Raw genomic sequence first — 12373 nt, forward strand, 5'->3', positions numbered from 1 at the left:
GATAATAAAAACACTGCCCCAGAGGCATGCTGTATTAAATGGGCAATGTACATGACACAATCACCACCGTGCTGGGCAAGGAGAAGTCTCCGTCTGTGGAAGGGTCGATACATCCTCAGCAATCATTCGTGAGGAAATGTCTCCCTTTATATTCATGCTCCGCAGTCAAGACTTTTAGGACCCATGTCCCACCCACCCAAGGGCTCCCTTCTCTAGCTGGGCCCTCGCCACTATACAAGGGTATGCAGTATAAAATGTCCATTTTCCTGTGAAAACTTTTCTTGTTGAGATTTTAATTTTTTTGTGGTTTTTTGTTTTGTTTTGTTTTGTTTTTTCAGTGAGGGAAAGGCTTGTTGCCTTAGCCACCAATGTGGACAGCAGAGATTGACTACTCCTGTTGCTGTCAGCCCTGTTAACACCACTGAGGACAGAATCAGCCCAAGTCTCCAGCCCCCACCCCACCCCCACCAGGTCTCATTGAGGGGACAGTCCTGGAGGCTCAGCATGGGCCCTGCCTGTCACAGCAGCTCACTGCCTAATGGGCTTCCACAGCAGAACGCAGAGATCTCACTGCTGTTTCTCACGGCCTAGAGAATGGTAGGAAAGATCTATATCTTCTTTCCCTATCCGTCTTATGTCCTAATGCAGTTATTCCAGGACCTGGAGTAAAGATCCCTTCAAATACAAAACGTGGTAAGACTCGACTTCCTTGGAAACAGATCTCCACTTCCTTGGAAATTGATCTTCAATGTACTGAAGAGAGAAAGAGACGCTTACACCAGACGCGTCAGCGGGAAATGACCCAGAGACACCCTGTTAGGTAAGGACACACATCATCCAGATCTGAGGGCCAAGAGGGGCATTCAAAAGCCTCCAGAATAAACTGCAGTGCATGCACAAATGTTCCTTCTCATTAAGGGACATGCACACTTCCTTGGTCTCAAAATCTAAGTCACGACAACATTAATTAAGTTACATCTACAAGTTACAAAATGATGGCATAATATTTATTATACATTACATATTGTATATACTTATGTTTATATATGATTGCTTTACATTTTAAGCATATGTACATTTCTACTTTTACTTTTAATATTTTAAACTTCAAAATTTTTCTTTAAACATTCTAGGCTTCTGTTTTTTGTCAGTTTGGCATTACACATCATCCACTTGGGAGACAACAGTAAGAAGCATTTTATTTATACTCCCTTTTTATTGTATATTTATTGTTTAGTCATCATCAGTCTCATACTTTCAATGTTTTCAAAAGGTTATCAAGGAGAGAAACATAAGGGTAACAGAGAAGAAATCAACAATGCTACAGCACAGAAGCTCCAGCAGAAAACACTCAACTGGATGCTGAATAATTTTGGAGAGGGGAATGGAAGCATGGATGGCTGGCGGCCCCAGGATTCAAGTCCCTACCTCAGGGCTTTCCAAGGTGGTAAGTCGCCTTGTCCCCCGAAAAGCTTTGTGGTCATCTCCGTCACTGGCCTCCCAGTTTAGGATCGGAGAACAACTTGGAATACATTAAGGATAAAATGAAAACCCCAACAGAGCTCATTTTATCATCTTCACATGATGATATACTATAAAGTGAAAAGTATGTCCGAGTGAGGTGCTCCTCCGCTGTGAAAACAAGTTGTGCCCTTTCATTGGTATGAGGTTGCATTTGCTCAGGTCTAGAGGAGTGTGATTTAAAGATATTCAAGCAACTATTGCACCCGAAGTGAAAAGCGGACCCTTGATTGGCTTATTGCAGACTCTCAGGCTCCAGACCCCACGTCTCTGGCTTGGGGGGGGGGGGGTGTCATGTTCCTCTGGCAGGGACAAGGGGTTGGGAGGGTTTTCTGTAGTCCTCAAAACCTGTGGGTGGTCCCTGCCCTGAAGGCCTGGTTTTAATCACTGTCCAGGAAAGTCACAGCCTGACTTTAACATATGAATGGAAGGAAGAGAGAAAATCTGACTTGCAGGGTCCTTGAGCCAGATCCTGACCCTCCAGGACCCCTGGCAGTTTGTTTTGAATCCTTAAATTAACAAGTAGGGTTTACCTGAGCAAACACACATGGGCAGGGAGGTAAACTTTAGGGCCTCTCCGGGGAGGCTCATGAGGCCCTCTCGGGGGGAGTCTCCCGCGAAGGGCCAGGAGGCAGCCGGCGCCAACACCCAGAGGTCCCCCCAACAGGCGCGCCCCCGCCGCTGCGCTGCTGCAGGAATGGCGGCACCTGCGTCCTGGGCAGCTTCTGCGTATGCCCCGCCCACTTCACCGGCCGTTATTGCGAGCACGACCAGAGGCAGAGGTGCGCGCCTGCGGGAGCGGGCTGAGAGTTGGGCGGGGGGAGAAGGGGCGCTTGACCTTGTGGAGGGGAGCGGGCGCGGCGGGGGGCGCCGGGGTAGAGGTTGGGGGAGGAGAGTGGATGGGCGCAGGCGCTGAGCACGCGCGGGGCGGGGCGTGGAGGGGAGCGGACACGAAGGGCGGGGGGCCGGGCGGGGCGATCCCGCCGATGGTGCCTCTCTGTCCGCTCAGGGAATGCGGCGCCCTGATGCACGGAGCCTGGACCCTCCACCGCTGCCGCCTTTGCAGGTGTGTGTTCGCAGCTCTGCACTGTCTCCCCCAGCAGACGCCCGGCAGCTGCGGTAAGAGGATCGCGTCCTGTGCACACAGTCCCCGCACGCCGGGCATTGCTCCTTGGTACCTTCCAATCCGCAGAGATGTAGCTATGCCAGGCGACACAGAAATGAGAAGCTGGGTTGATTGATCACTTAGGAAAGTCACACTGGTTGTGGATCACATAGCATGTTATCATTATTATTTAGAGTGATTCCTAAGTTTACTCTGCCCCGATTGCTGGGTTTAAATGTGTTTTCCAAACAGTGTCCTTTGAGTGAGCAGACTTTGGGGAGCACAGCAGCTGGTAAGCAGAGCCAGCCTGGCAGAGAGGTTGCCCACTCAATCTCCAGTGACACCACGCCAACACCGTCTCCTTAACTTTGAAATGAGGAGGGCACTGGAGCAGGACAGGGACAGGCGTGGATGGCCAGGCGCCGCCCTTTAGAGCCAACCAGGCAGTGCTCCCAGAGAAGGAAGGCACCTTGTAACCACCCTCAGACCTGCCAGGCATAGGAAAAGCCAGGAGGGTGTGGAGAACACATGGGGTGAACACTCATTTGTGAGAATTCTGAGCAGGGAGCAAACTCAAGGCACATGTTTCCCTTGTTAAACTCAGGAACATGAATTTCCTGGGTCAGAAAACAGACTTAGGAAAAGGAAGCACAGTATTTCCATCCCACATCCTGCACCCTTTCCCCTCTTCAGCATGCTCTGCCTGGACTCCAGTGAGAAGCACAGTGAATGAAGGCACATCCCTTCAGCCTCTTCATCAGCCCTGGGGGCCTTGGCTGTGCAGTGAGCAGTCAAAGCTCCCAGACCCCCTTTTCTGTTCCTCCGTCCACCTTCTTCGACTCTGGCCAAATCCCACATCCCCGTGAAGGGGATGTACTTCCTGATATCACAGCCCTTCAACAGCACTCCCCACCCCTTTGTCCACTGTCAGGACTGCAGGGGAGGGGCACCACTACTGGGGGTGGACCCTCCAATCCAGCCTCCTGCCCCTGCCTTCCTGGTGGGCCCAGTAGTGGAGGAGTGCACTTAATGACTGCTCAGCTTCCAGCCCACCTTCCTGCCCCTCCCTCCCTGTGCTGCAACCTTGGGGAGGATGAGCTGTCAAGAGATGCTAAATGAAGGTACCCCCCTTCCAACCCCCCTTCCTGCCCCTCCCTTCTCATGCAGCTGTGCGTGGTGTGGCCAGTGCCAGTAGGGAGAGAGAGATGATAGTACAGCATTGCACGATGTTGCGGGTTGTCCTCCCTCTCTCCTGCCCACCAGGTTTCCCAAAGCACCCTGCTCCTTCTGTTTGCCGGGCTTATGCCCCTGATTCACTGGCTGCTCCTTTTGTGGCTCAGAAAAAGAAGGACACAAGTTAGGGAACAGGCATCGGGATGGCAAGTGGCACCTGTGTGGTCCTACAGGTGAAGTCATTTCCTACATGCCCTTGGCGCTCCCAGCAGGAATGTGGGGCCGGGGCTAGCTGTGGGCATTTGCAGTCTCCTGTGCAAGGCCAGCTTGGGTTCAGAAGCAACAGGGCAGGGACCAGATTCCAGACCCTCTGCTTACTGTTTTCTATCCTTGGAGACCTCCAAGGCTGGGACTGCTGTCTGCCAAGGACTGGGACAGTGGCTCCTCCATGTGACTTCTGCTCATCACAGCTAAACAAAATAGTCATGTTTCACAGTAATTTGTCAGGTGCCGAGAGGACAGGAGCACTTTTGTACTGTTGGACCTTCCTTCCTCAGGGCGGATGACCCTGCTGGCTTGCTGACGGAGGTTATGATGACAGGAGGGATGGTGATGAGAATGATGATGGCTCTCAGTATAGTTCAGGCCCTGTCTCCACCTTATCCCGTTTGATTCTCTTAAGCCCATGAAATAGGTATTATCGTACTTTTTATATTTGAGGAAACCGAGGCTTAGAGGAGTTAACTCCTACCGCTAATAAACAGGATCTGATGTTTCTTTAAGAGATAATCACAAAAGGCTAATTGTCAAATTGAGAAATAATACATTTTATAACATTTAATTATTTAAAAATACTGCCAAGGAACATACCATAGCATATTGATATAATTAATATTATTCTATGAATAGTAAGAATATTACTCTGAATAAAATGGCTACCATTTATGCTCTACATGAGGACATCCCTGAAGTACATCAAACACTTTTTTTAATTGCGATATAATTTACATATAACAGCATATTAGTTTCAGGTGTATAACATAATGACTCGGCATTTCTGTACGTTGTGAAATGATCACCACACTAAGTCTAGTTAATATCCATCACCTTCCATAGTTATGGTTTTCTTTCTCGTGATGAGAACTTTTAAGATCTACAATCTTACTAACTTTCAAATATAGATTTATTAACTTTAGTCAACATGCTGTACATTACATCCCCATGAGTTATTTATTTTAAAACTGGAAATTTGTACCTTTTGATCTTGGATCTTCACCCACTTTGCCCACCTACCAACCCTCACCTTCGGCAGTCACCAAACTTCTTGTATCTGTGAGTTGTGTTGTTTTTACTTAAGATTCCAGATGTGAAGCTTATGGTATTTGTCTTTCTCTGTTCCATCTATTTAATTTAGCAGAACGCCCTCAAGGTCCATCCGTGTTGTCACAAATGGCAAGATTTCCTTCTTTTATGTGGCTGACAAATATTCCATTGTGTGTGTTTGTGTTATCTATCATATATTTTCTTTTATCCACACTTATGTCACATTCATTTTATTTATATCATATATGTTCTTTGTCCATTCATCCATCAGTGTTCACTTAGGTTGCTTCCATGTTTTGGCTATTGTAAAAAATATGCAGTGAACACAAAGGTGCATATATATTTTTGAGTTAGTATGTTTATTTCCTTTGGATAAATGCCCAGAGAGGGAATTGCTGGATCATGCGGAGTTCTATTAATAATTTTTTGAAAACCCCCGTACCTGTTTCCAGAGTGGCTGCACCAGTTTACATTCCCACCAACGGTGCATAAGGTTCAGAATGTGAATCTCAACTACTGTGCCATTTCTGTACTCTTCCTATAGGAATAATTATCAATACAAACTAAAGATATTTTTGATAGTGTTATTTTGAATATTGAAAATATGGCCATATTCTAAATCTATAGGTGTTGTAAATCCTTTAACGGGATGTTATGAGGATTTTGAAGAACATATGGAAGACAGAATGGAAAATTATGTTCATAATATAATGAAAAGAGGTGAATCAAGGATACCTGTGAATGGGTGAGTCGCCAGTAGATAACATCATACTACAAAATCATGACCCACCAGCACCTCCAGGGACCTGAAGGCCATAGGACCTCCTAAGGTCCTTCTTGACCTGATGCTCTGTGGGTCCAAGAATGACAGGCTTTCTCAATGCCAAAAGAATGTCTTTTCAAGGGCATGGTTTTCCATTCTGATTCAGAAGAACGCTATTAGTTTCTCAACCTGCCCTCTACCCTCTCACAGAGATGTTGAAGGATAAACTGAATGCCAAATAATCTTGTTTGTTGCTGTGAGCTATTTTGTCATTTTCCTGTTACATGATGTAAATGGTGTTTTGTGAATAATATTCTCAATAAATATTGAACAGATTGTCTTTGACCAGTTAGTTCCAAATACAGCTCCAAAGAAGAAACACCATATAAGCCCTTACCTATTATTAGATTGCATTCAAAAGAAACCATTTTGAGTATTCTAAAAACGATATGCTTGAGGCAGGCAACTCTCATTACCTCTACTATTTTCTTCATTTACATTTGTTAATTTTGCATTTAAAGAGACAGTGTAGCATAATAGAAAAAGCATTGGAAAAATCCCTCCAAAATACTTGTTCAAATCCCCCAAAATACTTGTTATAATGCTTATGATTTTGATGAAAGGTTGAATAACTTGCTTGTGTTTCAGTCTCTTCAACTGCAAAATTAGAGCTGAATATTTACCCCATTGATTTGTTAAGATGAAAAGGACTTCACCTGTTATATATGATGCACAAAATAATTATTATTTTATTCTCATCCCCATTAGCAGTGTTCAAGTCAATATAGTGAGGTTTCAAAAATTATTTCATAATCTAACATTATATGCAAGTTTCCTGAAATGTGTTTTATAGTTTGTGAACAATATCCACTAATTGAGGGGCATTAAGTTAATTATGGTTAAAAAAAAAACAGGCTTCCAGCAGACAGGAAGCTTAGTGTTGAGCCAGGCCAAAAACTCATTATGCCATGGGGTGGTTCTTCCCCCACGTAGCCCCCCAAAATTAAGTACTTCATTAGCTTCAAGAACCAGTTTAGTGTTCCAAAATTTAGAGTCTAAGTACTGACAGGGTGAAGTAGCAAACTCAAGTGCCTTCAGGGGTAAACAGGGAATGTGAATGTCAGGTTGGGGTCAGGTCAAGCCTCACCTCATGCTTCCAACTCAGTTGTAAAAACGGTATGTCTGACACCAACCAACCCAAACAAGGAAACAACCATCATAGGGCCAGAACCAGCCTATTCGGCCTATGGGAGAGGTGGCCCTCCAGGGTCATGGCCCCAGCCAGCAACAACATGCTGTGTGGGAGAGAGAGAGACCCTTTGTCCTGCCCTCCAGGGACAGTCTCCCACGCTAGGTGCCATTGCAATGGGTAAGATTCTCTGGGTGTCATGGCAGGAGAGGAAGCCGTCTGGCTCCCAGAGGTATCTGCAAATTGGAGAGTTTTAGGAATGCTGGTTCTGGACCCCACGTTGAAATATGGCGTTCTCCTCATTCAGGGTGGTCTTCATCCTTTTATCTGTTTTAATTTCCCACTCCCCTCCAGTAAAAATACTTGAGTATGTTCCTCATTCAGTGGTGTGAGACAGTGGTCATGCAGAGCAGGTGCCGACTTAATTTTACTTACATCTTCTTTCTCACATTTGCACAGGACTAATACACATGATAAAAATCTGTGCTGTGTTTGACCAAGTCTAAAAAAGGCCTTTTGATAAGGATGTGATACAAATCCTAGGTCACAGTAAGTCATCCCCTGGAGGCAGAGTTTCCTTTTTGGTAGGAGGTGAGTTAATGGCCATAGAACAATTGATTCAGTAGATTCTAAGAAGTACAGTAAATATTGTAAGGCTTAGTTTTACATTTTCTATAAATGTATAGTGGAAGTTCTAATATTGTCTCTCTGAGCTCAGTGGGTGACCATGGGCCTCCCGAGAGGGACACCATATGGCACTCACAGTCCCAATTTGTGGACCCCCGCGGGCAAGGCTGACTTGGTCTAACCAAAGCTGACTAAAGCAGGATCCTGTGAGTTTCTATCCAAGAAATGACTGCCAGCAGGGCCTTAATCCTTTCCTGTGGGCAGCCTGTTTCCTTCCACCACGGAGAGTCAACACTGAAGCTCAGTATGGGCTGACCCCTTTCTCACCTGGATTATTTTTTCAGACCTGGAAGATTTTGTCGCCGCACGCTCCAGTGGACTGAGTGCACAACGCATGCTGAGTGTTCTCTTCCTTCTTCCGTGCTTGTTCTTCCAAAGCCTCCTCAGGGAAGGGGGAGACTGCTGACCAGACCCTAGAGGACCGAACCCACAGTTCCACATCGGCAGAGCCTTGGCATCCCCGCGCAGCCTGAGCTAGCATGGTCCTCTCTGGGAAAGCCGGGACTTGGGCAGCCTCTCATTTTCTGTGTTGTAGGGAATAGGTTTGTCTCATCTCCTATCAACTGACGCATTCGATGAATATTTTCATTGTTTAATAAATATTTCCGTGGAAGACTGTCTCGCTTCCCTAAGCCTTATTTGAAGGTCTGTGACTTAGACACCATGAGTAAACACTTGTGCTGGGGCCTATTCAACCCTAAATTCTCTGATGATTTCAGAGTAAACTGAGCACATGGCCCCTCGCAGATGACAACTCTTCCTCGAGCACCCCTTCATCCCCCCCACACACATAGATGCACCATGGCTGTGGCAACACGTCATGTCACGCATTTGGGCATTGTTTGTCTCCCGCATCACTCTCTGAGTCCTCGGGAGGTAAACACGGGCCCACAAGGGCTGTGCTCCGGGTCAAGCAGAGCTGCAGCTTCAGAAAAGCTTCATGGATAAGGAAGGCAAGAGAGGGGAGGGAGGGTGGGAAGGAGGGAGCCAAGACCTGAGTCTGACAACCAGTCAGCCCACCTCCTTTTCTGCAGCTTCCTCTACTAACCAGTGCCCTTGTGACACCCTTTTCAGGGCAATTAGCACTTACTGGGATTATCACCATCTCCTTAAAAGGAGAAGATTGTACACAGCAGAGCCCATTCTCAAGGCAAGGCAGAGGGAGAATTAGCACAAAGAGGTTACAGCCTCAGGCTCTAGGCTAGCCCTCCAATCTTGGGAGTCCAGCCATCTACTAGCCCACCAGGCAAGCACAGCTTCCTTGCAGTAGGCCAGCCACCGAGTCTTGTTCCAGACTCAAACTTGTCCATGCACGTGATGCGCCTTGCTCTTTGTTCCCAAAGCTGCCTTGCTCTGTTGGATCTGGGAACTGTATATATGTAGTGACTGGGGAAGGAGAGGGATACATGAGCGGAAGCTAATGGGCTTCTTGAAGCCTTGGGTGGGGGGAGCTTTAAAACAACCCAAAGGTATGTATTCTTCCAAACAATGCAGTGCCATCCAGGATCTGCTATGCTGGCGTGCATCAGATAATTTCAAGACAGGTGTTACCATCTGGTCTCCATCAGGGTTCTATGATTAATGTGCAAACGGGTGTAGAGAGTGGAAAAAGCAGGGTTAATGATCAATCATACATGGTGCTGTGAGAGGAGCATAAACCATAAGTAAGGAACATAGCCAACAACAACATGAAGCTGGGTTAATAATTAACTCATACAACTCTAGTACTGCTTATGCTTTCAAGACAGTCTAGGAAGCAAGCATCCAGCCTCAGTCTGAACCCCAAGGTGAAATCAATATGAATTTGCAAAAAATAAAGGGACTGAAGGCCCATCTTCCTATCAGTTGCACAGTACTCGGGAGTCAGGCGCTTCTAAGCTGGATCTGCCAATGATATTTCTCTGATAATTTTCACAGCCCTGTTTGGACAGTTCCCACAATGAGAAATCGGAGTGAAAACAAGAAGAATATTACCAATTATTCAGGTAAACAAATAAGAATAAAATGGGAGCAAGGAAAGGACTCGGGAATAGATAATACGGCCTGCATTAAAATATTAATTGATCAAGATATTGGTATTTTATAAGGCTTATGCAATTTCATTTAAAATGTTCCCAGCCGAACTCAATGGAAAGGCCATCCCATGACATCATATTGCCCATGTGATGACGTAACGCCGCACGTACGGGAGTACTTTTGGGGACAGAAAGGTGCCCTGCCCCCAGACAGTTACCACAGCGCTCAACTGTCAAATGCTGCACTGCAGGGGGAGTTTTGACTCCCCCTGGATGAGAGAACACTACACCTCGAGGGGAACAGAGTGCTCGCTGTGAGCTCTGGAACGGAAGTCCCGCTGAGTTCCCCCAGGCTGCTACCGCAGTGCTACACGTAGCGTGCACACATGTGGAAGTACACATATCTCCAGTCATCGGTTGACAGATCCTTAGGTTGTCTTCCTTTCTTCACCATTTTGAGTAATGCCACGGTGATCAAGGGATTGCAGGTATCTCTTCAAGTCTCTGTTTTTATTTCCTTCACATATATACCCAGAAGTGGAATTGCTAGATCATGAGGTAGTTACATTTTTAATTTTTTGAGGAACTTCATCTGTTTTCCACGATGGTTGTACTGTCAGTGTACAAGTGTTCCCCTTTGTTCACATCCTCATAAATACTCATTAGCTCTTGTCTTTGGTATAAGAGCCATCCTAACAGGTTGCATATGTCATTGTGGTTTTGATTTATATTTCCCTGATGAGTAGAGACATTGAGTCCCCCTATTCAGATACCCGTAGACCATTTCATGTCTTCTTGGGGAGAAAGTCAGGTCAGGTCAGTAAAGGGTTGATTTGGACTATGGTTCCTGAAAAAGTAATTACTAACATTGTGAGACATAAATATTTCTAGGCAATTGTGATTTTTGACAGCAAGGTTGTCTTTAAATGGTTTCCAGTGCATTCTGAGCTGTACCTTCTATATCAGCCCAATTATTCTAGAAACAAACAAGTGATGAACTTTGAAAACTTCTCCTCAGAACTCGATGAATATGTTTATACTATGTGTAGAATATTTACCAAATGCTTTTTACACTTTTATACCAATAGGAAGTATGCTGAAAAACATAGGCAGACAAAAGGACACATTGTCTTACTTTCCAAGGCTGCACTTAGGAAATTGAACTGAGAGGATTGTGCCACATTTGAGAGGCTATAATTGTGGTCCAAAGCAAAAGCAAAATGTGTTAATTATTAGTAGGAATATGTAAGATGTAAACACTCATTTACCTTTTAAGTAGAAAATGGATCCTTTTAATAGAATAATTCCTGACTATAAATAAGAAACCCAAATTAACCATTTTTATCTATATCATCTATCTATCATCATCTATCTATCATCTACCTCCCTCCCTCCCTCTCTCCCTAAGAAAACTTTACCCACCAAACTCAGAAAAGAACATAAACTATCATCCAGTAGTTGTGAAAAGTAAGCCACCAGCTTCTTCATGGCACATGGAGAATTTGAGGATAAAAGGTATTTTCCCTGTAAATAGCTCCCCAGGGGTCCAGAGAGATCATTAAAAAGCTGACACTTCCCAGGACACAAAAAAGGATCCAGGGCTCGTGGTTGGAAATGTCACATAAATGTGTCACCTGTCTTATCTCCATCCCGCCATTGAGGAAAGCACACAGAGACAGCCTTCCTAGGCCAGGATCTCAGCGCTGCCCCATCCCAGGGATGAGCCTTCTCACAGCCCTGCTTTTGCTCACCATGACAGCTGATGCGGGGCCCTCCTTTGGAGACAGCACTTACAAGCTCTCTCCACTGTGGACTGTTTATAGAAGTGATTCTCTCCTTGCCACTTTCCCGTCTCACTCAGACTACCCTGGCACAGTCTAGAAAAGTAGGATCTGTTTCCACAAGGCCATGTGGGCTCTTGCTAAGGGAGGCCCTGAGGACACTGAGAGAAGGAACAGGGAGAGCCACAAGGGGTGATTACCAGTCACGGGGTGTCAATGTCCTGACCTTTCAGAGCCTTTAACCCACTTCTGCATTAGAGTTTACTGCAGAGTCAAAGCGAATGCCTGCCGGGCCAGGAGCCCTCTTGTACCTTCGGCCACATCACAGTCCCTCCACCCCAGCCTGGAAGCAATTGATTTCTTGGCTGGGAGCATTAAGTGGAGCTCTGAATGTATGTCCAATGCTTGAGGTCTGCAAAAGCCAGCCTGGCACAAGTCGCTTTGTATCACACGGGCAATAGGCCCTGTGACTGACCTTTCCATTGAATTTATCTTTGAATCCTTATCATTAAGTTCTATAAGCTTTATAGGCACAGGCTTTGTCATTTCACCTGGACCCTCTGCCTTTGGAAAGGAAAACAAGGAGTGGTGTCTCCCCCAGTTAGAACGGCTGGGCCCCCGCACTGATCCCCTGTACAGCAACTGGATCCCGACTAGACATTATGAAAGTCTGTCATCACAGCGATGGCTGAGTCCCCAGCAGTGACTCCTGGCAAGCTGGATGGGAGCATGCTTGGAAATGTCTGCAGTACTTCCGCTGGTGCGTAGATACTGGCATGCAAGCAAAGGTTCCATAACCAGCTCTCCAGAAAGAAA

At 45.9% G+C, this 12373-nt stretch overlaps 1 protein-coding gene across 1 annotated transcript; it reads left to right on the plus strand.

The window, feature by feature from the left end:
* The first annotated feature begins 636 nt into the window (after nucleotides 1–636).
* LOC112818740 (cryptic protein-like) lies at nucleotides 637–8374 on the plus strand. Its single transcript, XM_025865872.2, has 6 exons — nucleotides 637–820; nucleotides 1134–1186; nucleotides 1274–1447; nucleotides 2189–2303; nucleotides 2531–2640; nucleotides 8046–8374. Exons 1-6 carry the CDS (start codon nucleotides 798–800, stop codon nucleotides 8165–8167), a joined length of 597 nt encoding a protein of 198 aa, XP_025721657.1. The 5' UTR covers nucleotides 637–797; the 3' UTR covers nucleotides 8168–8374.
* The last annotated feature ends 3999 nt before the right edge of the window (nucleotides 8375–12373 follow it).

This window comes from Callorhinus ursinus, unplaced genomic scaffold, assembly GCF_003265705.2.
Source record: "Callorhinus ursinus isolate GAN/ISIS: 27379988/994484 unplaced genomic scaffold, GSC_fseal_2.0 scaffold447, whole genome shotgun sequence".
Lineage (NCBI taxonomy): Eukaryota > Metazoa > Chordata > Mammalia > Carnivora > Otariidae > Callorhinus > Callorhinus ursinus.